The following is an 18,088-nucleotide window of genomic DNA, read 5'->3' as shown; positions in this document are numbered from 1 at the left end:
CCTTTATGTAATAAACAATTTTTCCTAATCTCTTCCTTTGTTTTTCTGATGTTGATGTTACATTGAAACCCTCCAATTACTGACATTGGAGGGGATACATTTACTCACCAGTGTAAATAGTGTTTCCCTATTTACCTTATCAAAACCCTTTATAATTTTGAATACCTCTAGCAAATCTCTTAATATATTCTGTTCTAATGAAAAGAGTCCCAGTTTCTCTAATCTCTCCTTATAACTCAAGTTTCTCATCCATAGTATCAACTTAGTCAAATCTCTCTCATACCCTTTCTATGGCCGTTACAACTTCCTAAATTACGGTTCTCAAAACTGGACACAATAGGCTAGATCTTCCAATCTCCCTCCACCAATGTCTGTGACCCTGGGGTGATTGGGAGCGGAAAACACTACAGGACACACTCCACGTAAGGGTGAGTGCAGTAAAATAATACTCAAATGTTGGAAGTACATCATCCAAGCTGTATGCAAGGAATGCCTTGTTGCTAGGGCCAGTAAAGGGACTGTTTAAAGTTTAAGTGGACTAAAAGCTAATGGAATTGATCACAGATTGTATAGACTTAAGGGCTTTTCATGCTTGTTTAAAAAAAACACTTATTCAGCCACCAGAATGGCTGTTAACCTCCGAGGCCCCCTTCAGCCTTCCTCTGTGCACCTTGGAGAGAGGCTCTCCGATGGAAGCCGAGGAGCCAGCATAATTGTTCTAATGACTCAGAGGTGCACCTTTGTGGTGGTTGTAAGTTCTGCCACACCAAAGCAGAATACCTGGACACAATATTCTAATGACTTACATTAGTTTAGAATTACCTCTTCGATTTCGTATTCTCTACCCCTTTTTGTAAAATCCAGAATCCCACTTGCTTTTCTACAGCATTACCAATTTGCCCTCCTACTTTTAAGGTTTTGTATATCTGAAAGCTTAAGTCTCGATGTTTTCGTACACTTTTTAAAGTTTTACCATATAGCCTACATTCCTCTCCTTATTCTTCCTCCGAAAAAGTATCACCTCACATTTCTCTGCATCGAATTGCATCTGGCATCTATCTGCCCAATCTACTAACTGGGCTATGTCCTCCTAAAGTCGCATACTGTCCTCTTCACATTTAACCATGTTCTCTATTTTTCTCTCTAAATTTTGATATTGTACCCCTCTACCCAAGTCCGATTCATTTATTTTTTATTCATTCATGTGATGTGGGCGTCACTGGCGAGGCCAGCGTTTATTGCCCATCCCTAATTGCCCTCGAGAAGGTGGTGGTGAGCCGCCTTCTTGAACCGCTGCAGTCCGTGTGGTGACGGTTCCCCCACTGTGCTGTTAGGAAGAGAGTTCCAGGATTGTGATATATACATTTTTATATATACATATATATACATAATATGTATATATATATATATATATATATACATAATATGTATATATATATATATATATATATATATAAAGAGAACAATAATTACAACACACCAACATCAAGGAAAGGTCAATTCTCACCTTTATACCTTTATATTTAATACTCATCATTCTTTGGATAAAGATGATGCTCCACAAATTAAGGTAAGCTGTGTAACCAAGAATTTCATGAAAGACTTTCCAGCTGGAATCCACTCAGGCTCCCCTTATTTTGTTTTCAAAACCACACCTCCAGTTACTTTTACCAGTGGTGGCATTTTTTAAAAATTTCAAAGAGGAAACCTTCAAAACATGTTCCCTTATGACCAGTGGTGTGCAGGGAGGGTGGAAATCATCTGTGCTACTTTGAACAAAAATAATCTATGTTATTTTAAATAACAGATGTGTTTGCAGGAATAAGAACCAGTATCAACAAGGGAAAACCCTAGAGAGTAAGGAATATAAAAACAAATCAGTTGATCTCCCATAGCATTGCTAATAGAGAATTTTTTAAAATTTCCTGCAGTGTGGCTAATTGTTTACGACATTCATGCTTTGTTTTACTCTGTCTTCCACTCTATTACCCCTTTCTCTTTCTGTATGGCTCTCACATTTTTCTCATTGTGATGACTTTTTTGTCACTCTTAGTCTCATTCATTGTGCCTCTTTTTTCTTCTATTATGTCCACCGCATAGCAAAAAGACCATTTAAAGTTTAAATGGCCTGAAAGCTAATGGAATTGATCACAGATTATATATTGTAAACAATTTTACAACACCAAGTTATAGTCCAGCAATTTTATTTTAACTTCACAAGCTTTCGGAGGCTTCCTCCTTCCTCAGGTAAATGTTCAGGAGCTCCTCGAAGCCTACGCATTTATACATATAGAACAATACATGGTGTTTACAGAATGCCCCTGCAACTGCCCGTTGCCAAGGCAATCACCGTGTTCAGACAGAGAGGTGTCACCTGCAGAACCCCCGAATACACATTCAACAAAAAAACAAACAGGAAAAAAAACAGAGAGAGGCAGAAACATCCGGAAGGCAGAGAAAGCCAGCAAATGACCCATTATATTAAAAACAGATAACATTTGTTCGCTGGTGGGGTAACGTGTAGCGTGACATGAACCCAAGATCCCGGTTGAGGCCGTCCTCATGGGTGCGGAACTTGGCTATCAATTTCTGCTCGACGATTTTGCGTTGTCGTGTGTCTCGAAGGCCGCCTTGGAGTACGCTTACCCGAAGGTCGGTGGATGAATGTCCATGACTGCTGAAGTGTTCCCCGACTGGGAGGGAACCCTCCTGTTTGGCGATTGTTGCGCGGTGTCCGTTCATCCGTTGTCGCAGCGTCTGCATGGTCTCGCCAATGTACCATGCTCTGGGGCATCCTTTCCTGCAACGTATGAGGTAGACAACGTTGGCCGAGTCACAGGAGTATGAACCATGCACCTGGTGGGCGGTGTCCTCTCGTGTGATGGTGGTATCTGTGTCGATGATCTGGCATGTCTTGCAGAGGTTACCGTGGCAGGGTTGTGTGGTGTCGTGGACGCTGTTCTCTTGAAAGCTAGGTAATTTGCTGCAAACGATGGTCTGTTTGAGGTTGGGTGGCTGTTTAAAGGCGAGTAGTGGAGGTGTGGGGATGGCCATAGTGAGGTGTTTGTCCTCATTGATGACATGTTGAAGGCTGCGGAGAACATGGCGTAGTTTCTCCGCTCCGGGGAAGTACTGGACGACAAAGGGTACTCTGTTGGTTGCGTCCCGTGTTAGTCTCCTGAGGAGGTCTATGCGATTTTTTGCTGTGGCCCGTCGGAACTGTCGATCGATGAGTCGAGCGTCATATCCCGTTCTTACTAGGGCGTCTTTCAGCGTCTGTAGGTGTCCATCGCGTTCCCCCTCGTCTGAGCAGACCCTATGTATTCGCAGGGCCTGTCCATAGGGGATGGCCTCTTTGACGTGGTTAGGGTGGAAGCTGGAAAAGTGGAGCATCGTGTGGTTGTCCGTGGGCTTGCGGTAGAGTGAGGTGCTGAGGTGCCCGTCTTTGATGGAGATTCGTGTGTCCAAGAAAGAAACTGATTCTGAGGAGTAGTCCATGGTGAGCTTGATGGTGGGATGGAACTTGTTGATGTTATCGTGTAGTCTCTTTAGTGATTCCTTGCCGTGGGTCCATAGAAAGAAAATGTCGTCGATGTATCTGGTGTATAGTGTTGGTTGGAGGTCTTGTGCAGTGAAGAAGTCCTGCTCGAACTTGTGCATGAAAATGTTGGCGTATTGGGGTGCGAATTTAGTCCCCATGGCTGTTCCGTGTGTTTGGGTAAAGAACTGGTTATCGAAGGTGAAGACATTGTGATCCAGGATGAAGCGGATGAGTTGTAGGATGGCTTCCGGAGATTGGCTGTTGTTGGTGTTGAGTATTGATGCTGTCGCAGCGATGCCGTCATCGTGGGGGATACTGGTGTATAGTGCCGAGACGTCCATCGTGGTGAGAAGTGTTCCTGGTTCAACTGGTCCGTGGGTACTGAGTTTTTGTAGGAAGTCTGTAATGTCGCGACAGAAGCTGGGGGTTCCCTGTACGATGGGTTTCAGGATGCCCTCGATGTATCCAGAGAGGTTCTCACACAGGGTTCCGTTGCCTGATACGATGGGACGTCCGGGTGTGTTGGCTTTGTGTATCTTTGGGAGGCAGTAGAAGTCTCCCACGCGGGGAGTACGTGGGATGAGAGTGCGTAGGATGCTTTGAAGGTCTGGATCGAAAGTATTGATCAGTTTGTTGAGCTGGTGGGTGTGTTCTTTGGTCGGATCTGCGGGTAACCGTCTGTAGTGTTCCTGGTTGTCCAGTTGTCGGTATGCTTCTTTGCAATAGTCTGTTCTGTTCTGTATGACGATGGCTCCTCCTTTGTCCGCTGGTTTGATGACGATGTTGCGGTTGGTCTTGAGAGCGTTGATGGCGTTGCGTTGTGCTCGGGTGACATTCTGGACTGTCTTCTGAGTGCGGCTGATGAATCTGGCATTGACGCATTTCCTGACAGCTTGAGCATACATGTCCAGCTGAGGGCAGCGACCCTCCGGAGGAGTCCAGTTTGACTCTTTCCTCTTCGGTTGCTGTACCGCGGATCCCTCTGTCTGCTGTTCCGGATCGTCGATTGTCTCATTGGGTTCGCTGCTGAAATCTTGGGGTTTGTGGTAGAATTCCCGGAGCCTCATTCTCCTGATGAATTCCTCTGTGTCCGCCGCGAGACTACCATGGGGACCAAATTCGCACCCCAATACGCCAACATTTTCATGCACAAGTTCGAGCAGGACTTCTTCACTGCACAAGACCTCCAACCAACACTATACACCAGATACATCGACGACATTTTCTTTCTATGGACCCACGGCAAGGAATCACTAAAGAGACTACACGATAACATCAACAAGTTCCATCCCACCATCAAGCTCACCATGGACTACTCCTCAGAATCAGTTTCTTTCTTGGACACACGAATCTCCATCAAAGACGGGCACCTCAGCACCTCACTCTACCGCAAGCCCACGGACAACCTCACGATGCTCCACTTTTCCAGCTTCCACCCTAACCACGTCAAAGAGGCCATCCCCTATGGACAGGCCCTGCGAATACACAGGGTCTGCTCAGACGAGGAGGAACGCGATGGACACCTACAGACGCTGAAAGACGCCCTAGTAAGAACGGGATATGACGCTCGACTCATCGATCGACAGTTCCGACGGGCCACAGCAAAAAATCGCATAGACCTCCTCAGGAGACTAACACGGGACGCAACCAACAGAGTACCCTCTGTCGTCCAGTACTTCCCCGGAGCGGAGAAACTACGCCATGTTCTCCGCAGCCTTCAACATGTCATCAATGAGGACAAACACCTCGCTATGGCCATCCCCACACCTCCACTACTCGCCTTTAAACAGCCACCCAACCTCAAACAGACCATCGTTCGCAGCAAACTACCTAGCTTTCAAGAGAACAGCGTCCACGACACCACACAACCCTGCCACGGTAACCTCTGCAAGACATGCCAGATCATCGACACAGATACCACCATCACACGAGAGGACACCGCCCACCAGGTGCATGGTTCATACTCCTGTGACTCGGCCAACGTTGTCTACCTCATACGTTGCAGGAAAGGATGCCCCAGAGCATGGTACATTGGCGAGACCATGCAGACGCTGCGACAACGGATGAACGGACACCGCGCAACAATCGCCAAACAGGAGGGTTCCCTCCCAGTCGGGGAACACTTCAGCAGTCATGGACATTCATCCACCGACCTTCGGGTAAGCGTACTCCAAGGCGGCCTTCGAGACACACGACAACGCAAAATCGTCGAGCAGAAATTGATAGCCAAGTTCCGCACCCATGAGGACGGCCTCAACCGGGATCTTGGGTTCATGTCACGCTACACGTTACCCCACCAGCGAACAAATGTTATCTGTTTTTAATATAATGGGTTATTTGCTAGCTTTCTCTGCCTTCCGGATGTTTCTGCCTCTCTCTGTTTTTTTTCCTGTTTGTTTTTTTGTTGAATGTGTATTCGGGGGTTCTGCAGGTGACACCTCTCTGTCTGAACACGGTGATTGCCTTGGCAACGGGCAGTTGCAGGGGCATTCTGTAAACACCATGTATTGTTCTATATGTATAAATGCGTAGGCTTCGAGGAGCTCCTGAACATTTACCTGAGGAAGGAGGAAGCCTCCGAAAGCTTGTGAAGTTAAAATAAAATTGCTGGACTATAACTTGGTGTTGTAAAATTGTTTACAATTGTCAACCCCAGTCCATCACTGGCATCTCCACATCACAGATTATATAGATTTAAGGGCTTTTTGTGCTTGTTTAAAAAAAAAGAAACACTTCTTCAGCCACCAGAATGGCTGTCAACCACACAATCTTATTATCAGACCCTACGTAGTTTTTAGTGAAACTTTTAACATAGTGCCGCAGCAGATTGGTCCACAAAGTTGAAGACATGGAATTGTTGGGGTGGGGTTGAGCTTCTGCAGTGAATCTGAAATTTCCTCAATTAGAGGAAGCAACAAGTGACTTTACATTGTTCTGCACCAGAATGCAAGACAGTGATTGGCAAATAGCCTCAGGGGTCAGTACTAGGGCCATTATTGTTTGTATGTACAAACATAATGTGGAAATGGGGATAGAAATTAAACAGTCCAAGTTTGCTGATGTGAAACTGGGGAGTCCGCAAATAACAGGGAATAGGCAGTCCAAATGCAAAGAGATCGGGAAGGATTAGTGGACTGAGCCGATAAGCGGTGGATGCTGCTTAGTATGGATAAACAGTTCACATTTAACCCTTCAGATCCACTCATGACCATGGATACTTTCATTATATTCAACGCTCCTCTAACTACTGCTCTTGGAATTTCTTGCAATCCATCCACTTTACCATGCACTGCTGCATGTGCACTTTCAACCTCTCTCTTCCACAGCATCAGCTCACCATATACCATAGCTATCCTAGTCGTCAGTTCCACATCATCCTTCATCTCATCCAACACTTAACACCAAATGTTTCTTCTTCCTTTTAAGGACTGAAAATTCAAGCAACACTTGGATGTGAGTCAATCCCCTCATCCTTACTTTTTTCTGACCATATTATTTTTATGGAGCCAAGCGGAGGAGTGCTCCCCCAGGCCCGACAAAAATAATCTGGGCCCGTCCCGGCCCAGGCTTACCTTGTTGATGGCAGCATCCGTGCTGGCCCATGTCCGGCGAGCTACATTGGGATGTTCTAATTAAATTAGGCCTGGCCCTTAAAATGAACCAGGCATCCAGCTGCACCTTCTGAACCGTCAGCCCACATATTCTGCCAACCATCCGCCCAAATGGTAAAATATCCCCTAGAGTGTATTAGGGTTTGCTTTTGAACTTTAGGGCTGAACAGGTGGACCTCAATGGTCTCTCCCAATCCTATACTTCCTAAGTTTCTATGTACTCAATTTCTAACTCTTGCCATTTTAAAAAGCCAAGGCTACACAGCAAGAGGTAACTAAAATTACAGGTCAGCTATGATTACAGGGGTTTGATGCAGAAAGACCACATGCAGATGATAGTAAATAGCTGGGGTCAGAGGTTGGGAGGGACTGGGTTGGTGGTGGGGGTGGGCCATGTAGAATGGGTGTGGCTTAGTGTTGGCACATTGGAGACAGATAGCAGATGTGGGGGGGGGGCGGGTAAGGACTGTATGTAGTTGGGGAAATCTGAGGCCTCATGGTACTCATGGGAGATAGGGTTTGGGAGAGGTGGGATCTGGGTTTGGAAGCATTGATAGGTTTGGGATCTTGGCAAACCGTAGAGGCAGGAATGTTGAGCTTGGGACTATTTGGCAGGGGGAAGGGGAAGGAGAGCATGGACCTTGGAGTTTGCGAGCATTGGGCAGGGAGACCCAAGGTCTGGGAGCATTTGGGTGGTTGAGGTCTTTGGAGCACTCTGGGGCTGGTATTGAGTTCCGGGAGCACTCCTGGAAAAGGGGGAAGCAGCTAGCATGTTCAGAAAGAGATCAGGCAGACATGGAAATGAATATTACACTCGACTCATTTTAGATTTGGCACATTCAAACAGGCAGAAGATAACACAGCAGCACCAGAAGGAGTGAATTTGGTCATAGCGGGGCATAGATACTGGTGGTTCCATCAGGAAAGAAAAACAGTTGGGGCCACCATGATGAGGAGAGTGATACTGCTTGTGCAGAGGCCTGAAAGATCTTTTGTCAGCAGTAGAGAGAAGAATACTCAGGGTATTTGAAGTTGCAGGCCCATAAAAATATCAAGACCCAAGACCCAGCTCAAGGATCCATGCTCAGACCACTACTACCCGGGTTAAACTCAGCAGAGGTCACTGATCTCGTTGAAGCCGGGACCTTCCTAGCCCATATTTACTGCCTTAACCTAACCATCAGGGGACCTTTACAGTCTCCATTTTCAACTGCTGTAGCATTTCATTTTTCATAATTGGATTATTTGGAAATCCTGGAGCACATCCATACATTTTTCTTCAAAATAACTGAACATAGATGTCTAGTGCAATGAAACATTACCTGGCATGCTTTTATAAGATCAGCTGTCGCTCCTGCACTCTGCCCTAGTGCCCCTTGATTCTGGAGTAGATTCCTTACAGTCTCTTCCATCCTGAAACAAAGTAAGGAATTAGTTACACGTATTTCCGTTTTTTCTTCCAGTTGACTTGCCAACTTTTTCTATTACTTTCCTCTTTATATGTGGTCTCCCTGTGACGCATACCATTTAGAGCCAAGCAGGCAAGCCTCTGCTAATGGTACTTTTTCCTCCCAACAATAACATAATGGCAATTTGGAAACCAATGGAAAGGGAACCAAGCTACACTAGTCCAAGTTACACCACTCAGTAGCAACTCACTGAAACAACAGGCCACGGCGGTGGAATGCATTTCTTCATAAAGCACCTTGCATGAAGCTCCATAGCAAATGACTGAGTACGTGCCTGGGTGAAGTAAGCCGCACATATTGGGTTTTCCATTTTCATCAGAAGCTCAGAGCGGCATGGAATGTGGCAGATCAAACATCTTACATTAAATATAACAAATATACAAATACGTCACAGGTGTTAATATTTGTCAAGCTCAAAATGCGAGCTACTTCAATGAATAGCAGACAACCAAAGCCACTCAGCAACATTAGTCAAACAACAGGTCCTCGTCCTTTTCTTCTTCAAGTAGGTTGGCTGGTACATCCATATGGCGTAGCACCTAGGGACACTCAGAGTTTTGAATGAAAGCCGAGCCCTAAATATGTATAATATGGCAGCTGCAAGTAAAGAAACATCATTTAATGCCATCTCACTTCTGTGATGCCAGTGCTGTTTGTTTGCAGTTAACAGCATAAACAGCAGCAATAAATAGAACTCCTTGGTTTCTCTTTGAAAGGAAAGAAACAAAATAATCAGCACAGATGCAAGTTCACCTCCTGTTGGCTGATAGCAAAGTGGCATTTGTGCCAAAGTGGCAAACCAGCAGTCACAGGGAGCCTCACAACTGACATCATTGTGGTTTCACAGGTAAATAGCACTGCTAATAATGAGCAATTTCTATGATTAAAAAAAAATGATCCCTTATTTATTTTAAAATGTGCTCACTTGTATGATAAATTACTGAACATTTAAATGTAACAGAATCATACAAGGACAATTTTGATATAACAGGCAAGCACTTTTAGTAATTTTCATTTTGAAATTGTATAAACTATTTTCTTTAAGCATCTGCACTGCAAACAAACATGTAGTGACACATCTATTTAGTTGCTCAGTGATACTGTACTAGGATTTAAATTGAACAAGATTAACTAGTCATCCATTTTCTTACAATTTTCCAGTTGCTGTGCAAGTACTGTATTTTATTATTAACAGAGCACAACGTGAATAGTTGCACCATCTGTTGGCCAAATGTGAATCAGCATAAACCACATTTGATCTACACTTCAGACAGTAGTACATAGTTTTACGTGACAGACTGGAACAACCCTTGCTCAGAATCTGACGTTAATCAAGGCTAGCAATACACCAGAAACATCTATGTAAACCATAAAAGGTGTTACATGATTTAGAACAGTTGAAATGCAAGATTAAATTTACAGTCCAATAACACAATGAATTGGTCAGTGTTCTCGCATCCAGGATTTGAAAAACTCATTTTTGCCATGGCATCTTCTGGAATACAATCTTTATTTTTTACAATGTAAGATGAATGAAAATGTTTCCAATTATTTGCACTATAAATAAACAAAGCCACTTAAAAGAACACCACATGATAAAATGTTTAAACAACAGAAATGCAGCAACAATATTCAAACAAGATTTTGGCCCCAAAAATACGTGGATCAGCTCTGCTGGCAGAAGAGCTCCTAACCCTCCTAGAATATCCAGGGTCAGGGGAAGATCAACTCATTTAGAAAGCAGTGGCGGGTGCCCATACTACTATGGATGATTCTTGGGCACCCGCCAGTGGAAGGAGCATGGGAAAAGTGGCAAGTGGCAAATGGCCAGCCGTTTGCTGTGCTTTCAGCCATTTCAGTGCCTTGATGGGCCCCCTTTATAAGGGGGCCGAGAAGATTACTTCTGCCAAGATTTTACTGGAGATCCAGGCCAGCATCCTGATTAAAGAAACGGCAATAATAATCTTCTCAGCCCCCTCAGCTGGGCACCACATCTCCCACTGAGCTTAACCTGTTCGCCGGGTTCATCACAGTGTCCAGGTGTCTTGCTAATAGAGAAGCTGGAGCTGAGGAAGTTCCAGTTGTAGGAATTTCCCCCCCCCACCCCAGCCCCATTCCCTTCGACACCATGGGTTGTGTTGGGGCGGATGAAGACTATGCCTCAAACAGACCCTGATGGAAATTAAACACTTGGGCCGATACCCAGTGTATAAACACAAGAGTAGAGCTGTCTCGCAAAAGTTAAAAATGTTAATGGTTATTGGGTAGAATGGGGAAAATCTCTGCCCTCAACATTTAAATTAAGTTCAGGTAGAATGTTTGACAGTACAATGGATTTACACTTTCCGCAGTGTCAAACAGGCCATAAGGCCCAACCGTGCACATCAGCGATTACCCTCCATGCGAGTATAGACCTAATCAGATTTATCTGGCCTGTTCCCATATCCCTTCAACCCCTTTTCTTTTATTCACCCATTTTTGAATAATCTCGAATGTTGACATAATTTCTGCCTCAGCCACTAAGCATAGAAGTGAATGCCTTAGCCTCACAACTCTGAGTAAAGAAGTGTCTCCTGCTCTCTGTTCTAGATCTCTAACATTCAATCTTTTATCTATGACCCTTCATTCTAGACTCCTCAATTACCTTTAATGTCCTGTGAACCTACATCCCCAAGTCCCTCTGCTCTTCCACAGCACCAAGCCTACTTTCATTCAGGGCATAATTATTGCTGCTTTTTTTCAAAGCCATCTTACACTTACTGACATTGAATTCCATCTGCCCCTTTTTAGCACATTCCCCCATCTCATCGATATCCCTCTGTTGCTTCCTTTAATCTGCTAAAGAATTAACTATACCTCCTATTTTGGTATCTTCTACAAATCTCAACACCACTCTCCCTAGGCCTAAATCCAAATCATTGATATGCAAAGTTAACAGAAGTGGCCCCAGAATTGAACCTTGCGGGACACTACTACACACTTCTAACCACTCTGAAGAACTGCCCTCAACTCCGACACTCTGTTTTCTCTATTGTAACTCATTTTTAATCCAGTTTGCTTTCCTCCCCCTAATTCTATACCCCTTAATCTTCTTCAATAATCTCCCGTGTGGTGCCTTGTTAAAGGCTTCTTTAAAGTGCATGTACACTACATCCCTGCATTGTTTCCATCTACCATATTCATTACCTCTTCAAAGAATTCTATGTTGTCAAGCACGATCATCCTTTTTGGAAACCATCCTGGCTACTTGTAACTATTTTCACTTTATCTAGATATGTGGTAATTTCTTCCTTAATCGGAGACTCTGTTATTTTCTCAAACTCAGAGGTTAAGCTAATTGGCCTGTAATTACCCAGATTAGCTCTGCGTACTACATTGGCTACTCTCCAGTGCTCATCCACACTCAGTCATTTTCAACTTCGCTGCATGGTAAAATGGATCAACCACCCGTTGTAGAACCCACCCTATTTTTGTTCCACTAATTTTAATTGAATGAAAATTGGATGGGTTCTATAACAGGCATGCTTCCCTCCTCCTCGGAGAGTCACCCATCTTTCCTCCTCCACTGCCTGCGCCTTATCTCTCATCAGTGTGACTATCCATTCAAACTTCTATCCCTCCCAATTGGATTGTCTCCATCTCCTTCTCAAGTTCTAAGATTTTGAGCTCAAGCAATATGAATTGGTGAAATTTCCTACAAACTTTCCTGCCCAAATACCACCCGGTGCTCAAAATTCCCACTCACACATCACTGTCGTTTCCTATGCTGCAATTTTTACATTTAGTTAGGTTGTTCCACTTTAAAGTTTGTATTGCTTATGTATGACATCAGCTCACCTACTTAGAACCTTCTTCCTTCTCTGTACCTACTTCCTACTCTCACTAAATTCCCATTTTAGAAGCCATACTCTCAGTCTCTTATCACCTCACTCCATTAGTAGCTTTCTCTGTAAATGTGCACTCAGCTCAAGCAATTATCTCTTTTTTTAATATACATATACATTTTCAGACATAAACCAGTTTCAATTGGTCAGTCAGCCCCCAACGACCCAGCATCATGACCTTTCATCACACCTGAAACATTAACTCTGTTTCTCTCTCCACAGATGCTGCCTAACCTGCTGAGTGTTTCCAGCATTTTCTGTTTTATTACAACTTCTCTTTTAACAGCTAGCTGAAGCCTTTTAAGAGTTGTTACCTTAGCCAGATTTTACAGTTCCCAGGCATGAAGCACTTTTGTCAAGGATGAATTATGTATTATATTCCATATTGCTGGCCACACACAGGATAAATGTGAGTAACAACGAGCTGCTTTGGCAAGTCATATAGAATATGCAATACGATCTGGCTAATTTTTGTATCTCAAGACAAGCCAGAGATGTGTATAGTTCAGGATGGCCTTGGTCTGTCTGGTTGTTTGCTGTCATCGAACTTTGATGGGGACCCACCTAACAGGTCATTCAAAATACTTGACAGAGAAATACTGTTTTAATGTATTATTTTTAGTATATCTTCAAAGGCATTTGAATGATATATATTTGTAGCTGACTTTAATTATGTCAATCTGAAGTCAGTGAAGATACTTGTGGTAGTGTTTTGCCACATAAGATGCGAGTAATTGTATTTCAAGGATTAGTTTTATAGAGAGCTACTTCAGGAAAAGGTTCTTGGTTGTTTTGACATTTTGAGGAGAATAAAAGGTTAGAATCACTATAAAGATATTATTTGTATTGAATACTATACATTTGTCTGTTTACTGTTAAATAAATTTGTTTTTTTGGATTGTAGCTTGAGGCTCAGTTTGATAGTGTGTATAGGAGATCAGATGGTGGCAAGTTGGAGTACAGTGACAAGGGTTTTCTGTTCAACTCCTGGGTCTAATTACATTTATCTAGATGTTGGGAAGGTAAAAGCACTCTCTGTTCCATTAGGGATATGAAGTCTGCTTAAGAGTGTGGCTGTTGGCGCTGAACACAAGTGAAATATCTAGCGCAAAAGCCCAAAAATGTATCAACCGATTCAACAGGAAAATAAAAAAACACGCACAAGCTCACTTGTGTGTGATTGTTTCAAAAGTACAATTTCCCCAACTTTATTTCAGACTCCAGACATTATCCAGAGGCCATACAAGCCTCTGGATAATCAAAAAGCATACTCTCCTCTGCAGCAGTGTTCATATTTATCACTGGGAACACTGCTGCCTTTGGTGATGCCTGTGGTGCAACAGTACTGCCTTATTCACTTTACAAATCAAGGCCACCATCAGTGACAGTGGGGTAAATTTTAACATACTGCCGGGAACTCAATGGAGTGGGGGGGGGGGGGGGGAGGGATCAATACACGCGGGGAAACCCGGAAAAAAAAATTGTGCATCTTCTCGAGAGATCGCGACTCAATTGAAGGCCCTTAATGTGACTTCCGGGTTTTGTGTCCCTCCAAGCTGCGCAGCGGGCGCACTGTGCAACCGAATGACATACTGGGAGCTGGATTATTTAAAGGGCCATTACAACCATGGATATTGAGAGAGAAAGGAGTAATCTGAAGATAAAGAGCAGCAAAGGGTGAAGCCAGCACCCGGTTCAGAGACTCCTTGCTGGAGTTGCTATTAGTCGGTGTGAGAAGCAGGAGAAATACAATGTATCCGGCTGACTGGAGCAAGCGCCCTGCCTCTGTCAACAAGGCCTGGCTCGAGGTGGCAGAGGAGCTGAGCAGCAGGACCACCATCTCAAAGACTTGGATGTAGTGCAGGAAGCAATTTAATGACCCAACCAGTTCAGGAAAAGTGAGTACAGTTACTGATTCACCTACATTCTACGGTGCACATTATCCCCCTCTCACTCTGTCCTGCGAAGCCTACTCCATCACATCACTCCTCACACCCACTTAATGCTCAGTATCAGTTTACCTTCACTTTCGGGGCATTTCCTCACCTCCCCATTTGTTCACCCACCACTCCCACACTCCTCATTCTGATGCAATGTGATGAATCTGTCTGATACAAATCTCTTATGGTCTTATGGTCACCCTCTGATGCATCTGTTTCATTGTCAACCTCACCCAGAGCAATTCATCCATCGGGTGACACCGTCACCCTCACTCACTCAAACATCTGTACTTTCTCCCCTTGTAGGAGAAGAGAGTGCAAAATGCGAGGGAGAGCAGTTGGACTGGAGGGGGGGTCACACAAATAGTAGCCCTGACAGAGGAACAGGAGGAGGCCTCGGAGCTCAGCCAAACAGTTGAATGTCTGGCCGTTGGAGATGCCAAGTCTGGCACCATGCTGGTGACAGAACTTTAACATCCCTCACACACAACATGAATTGATGTTACCAATGATTGACCTGTTGAACACCTCAGTCTGCTCATCGCAACATCACTTCTGCAATGATTCTTAATGTTGCTGTATGTTTTCTTCCAGGGCCTTCAAGGAATGATGAAGGACCACAGGACCTGGACAAGGGTGATTCCTCAGAGGAGTTCCATGCCTCTGAAGGAATAGTGACACATCGTAGCAAGCCATGCACCAATGCAGATACTCCCACCTTAGTGGGTCCTATTACACAGTTTTGGGTTGTCATCTGGTGATTCACCACACACAAGTGAGCAGGAGCAGACACTGGTGTCAGGGGCAGATGTGGAGAGTCCGCGTCAGTGGGTGCACTCCTCTCCAAGCTCTGCTGAGCTGGACGCAGATGCTGAATCCCGGGGGCCATTCTTGAGAAGGAGAATGATCGAGGTACAGACACACCTTTGCGAGGTGAGGTATGGAAGACGTGCCACCCACACTCTCCACAATAGTGAAGAGGATGGATGAGTCCACCTCCAGCATTAATGGACTGGTGGCGCAGGTAAGTGTGAGAATGTCTGCGATGGGGAGAATGGCAGCCTCCATTGAGCTTCAAGCACGGAACACAAATGAGTCCGTTCAGGCCCTGACAATGGCCATGCAGATTCAGGGTGCTCAACATTCTGCCGCCTTAAACAGGCAGACAGATACTTTAGCAATGGCCTTACAAGGCATCACAGATGTCCTCCAAGCTGTTGTCCAGCAGAGTAGTAAGAGTACCTGCAGAAACCTCTTCCGGTGGTCACAAACCAGCTGCACATTGATGGAGTGATATCCCTTTCGGTTGATGAACAGTCCTGGCTCATGTGCAGGTCCTCGGATTGCCATGTGTGCACAATCAATGGTGCCCTGCACCCCTGGAAAGCCAGCCAGAGAATGGAAATCCACTGCCCTTTGACTCTGGCTGACGTCGTCGATGAGGAACTTGACGTAGTCGGATGCCCTGGCAGACAAGCCATCCATGACCTGTCGTGTACATTTATGTGCACGTGACTAAGAGATCCTGGTGATATCACCAGTGGCGTCCTGGAAGGATCCGGAGGTGAAGAAATTGAAGACAGAGGTGACTTTTACTGCGACGAGCAATGCAAGTACATCATACCCAGGTGGGAGCAGATCTGCATGAAGGAGCGTGCAAATGTCTGCGACCACCTGTCAACTCAATCTGAGCCTTCATAGTCACTGTTCCTCAGAGAGGTCATGGAAGCTCAATCTCTGTCTGTAGACCCTGTCACGTGTGTAGTTCCTCCTGCGACCTCGGCCCCTCTGTAGGTCCCCTCTGCTTGTCTTGTGGTGCACCTCTGTTTTGTGGACTTGCAACTCCAAGAACTGCACGTCTTGCCTGCCGTGGATAGTGATGTGCCTCCATTGAATAAATCCATTGCACCCCCCCATACTGATGTTGTCAATTTGAAGGGGTCCAAAATCTAGGTAAACATGTGTGAACACAAGAATTCTGAGTGTGAACAAAGAAATCTCAGTCTAAACACAAAGAACTCCCAGCCAAATGTTTGTCTGAGAGAACTGATTGCCCTGCTGCAAAACTCACCTTTTCTTCACGTGTCAATCACTGGATTAAAGGTCCGAATGAGGGCCAGCTGCAATGCGCCCCCATTTCCATGGTGTCTTTCAAAGACCACGGGAGACACATTCAGAACCAGTTAAAATGGCTTGTGTAGGTCAAACTACAAAAATTTAACATCTTTAAGTACCTCAATTGGCCCTTTAAATATTAGCCCGCCGGCTTTAAGTACCGCGGGACTTCAGAGTTTCAGAAGCGCACGCGCACCCAGACACATCTGGGTCAAACCCGAAAGTCGGTGCGTGAAGCCAGGATGCAGTTCCACTCTGAAATCAGAGAATTTTGACTGCCTACCTGCCCCCAACCCAACCATTCTTCGGGGTTAAAATTTACCTCCATGTGCCAAAAGAGGCAGTTGAATTTTCAAGGTAAAATATCTTGTTCTAATTAACATTGTTGCTAATTGAGGGAAGATGAACAAATCAAACCATAATAATTTGTTGTATCCTTAAATTTACATCTCCAAATCTATATTTTTTGACAACTATGTTTTTATTACAAACTAGTGATTTCCCTCGATATTCTTCAAGATAAGTTGGAAATTGGACTGTGGTGTTTAAGGGAGTAACCACCATTTTCCATTGGGTTTTGCTAGTCTCCCACCAGAGTTAGGACAGGAGACTGACAGAACCCTCGATGATTTTCAGGGCCATAACTATTTGTAACGAATAATGTTCAGTTGTCTGTTTAACGTTAAAAAAAATTGTGTTGGTTTATAGTCTGAGCCTCAGCCTAATTGAGTGTATATTCTTCTGCCTATCAAAGATGAGCAGATTATGTGGTGGGATGTGGTATATTCCTGTAAACCAACCAAAGTGACTCAGTTCAACTTCTGAATCTTATTACATAGGCCTAGATATTGGACAGGGAAAAGCACTTTTTGGCTTCTAGGGGACACATAGCTTAAAGGATTGGCCAGTGAAACTTAATCCAGGGAGCATCTACTGTAAAAGCCCAAAACATAAAATCTATTTGTAACTTTTGTTCCTGATCATCAAGTATCACAGGTTGTTGTGCTGAACTCATAGTATTGTAATTCATGGGAACAAGGTCAAAACTACAACTCTCATGATACAACTATATAAATGATCTGGAGCTCAGAGTCACAAGCACAGTGGCTAAATTTGCAGATGATACAAAGCTAATGAAGGTGATGGACTGCAAAGTTGAACAGGATAAGCTATGGGCGGATTTGAATATACATGGGAGTTGGGCAAACAGGTGGCAAATGAAATTCAATGTACAGAAATGCAAAGTGCTTCACATGGGGACACAAAAAAATCCAGGAAGGAACTATTACTTTAATGGAAAGAAAATAATGTGTATGGAAAATGAAAGAGATCTGGGGGTCCTGATTGACACTAAATTGAAGCTATCGCAACAATGTTCGGGTGGCAGTGGGTAATGCAAATCAGATATTGGAGCATATTAAAAGGTCAATAGTGGGATAATCTCACCACTTTATAAATCGTTGGTGTGACCGCACTTAGAATACTGCGTACAGTTCTGGTCATCACAGTACAAAAATGGATATTGCAG

The 18,088-nt window shown here is 44.3% G+C and overlaps 1 protein-coding gene across 6 annotated transcripts in view; it reads right to left on the bottom strand.

Moving 5' to 3' along the window:
• The window catches only part of LOC137323595 (nck-associated protein 5-like), a 555,766-nt gene that overhangs the window by 254,665 nt on the left and 283,013 nt on the right, over positions 1-18,088 (bottom strand). For all 6 annotated transcript variants that reach the window (XM_067987260.1, XM_067987261.1, XM_067987262.1 and 3 more), the window contains one exon: positions 8,475-8,565. In XM_067987260.1, coding sequence (XP_067843361.1) covers positions 8,475-8,565 — 91 coding nt within the window. The remainder of the gene's footprint in view (positions 1-8,474; positions 8,566-18,088) is intronic.

This window comes from Heptranchias perlo, chromosome 7, assembly GCF_035084215.1.
Source record: "Heptranchias perlo isolate sHepPer1 chromosome 7, sHepPer1.hap1, whole genome shotgun sequence".
Classification (NCBI taxonomy): Eukaryota; Metazoa; Chordata; class Chondrichthyes; order Hexanchiformes; family Hexanchidae; genus Heptranchias; species Heptranchias perlo.
The sequence above is the reverse complement of the archived record's forward strand: the minus strand, read 5'-3'. Positions and strand labels throughout refer to the sequence as shown.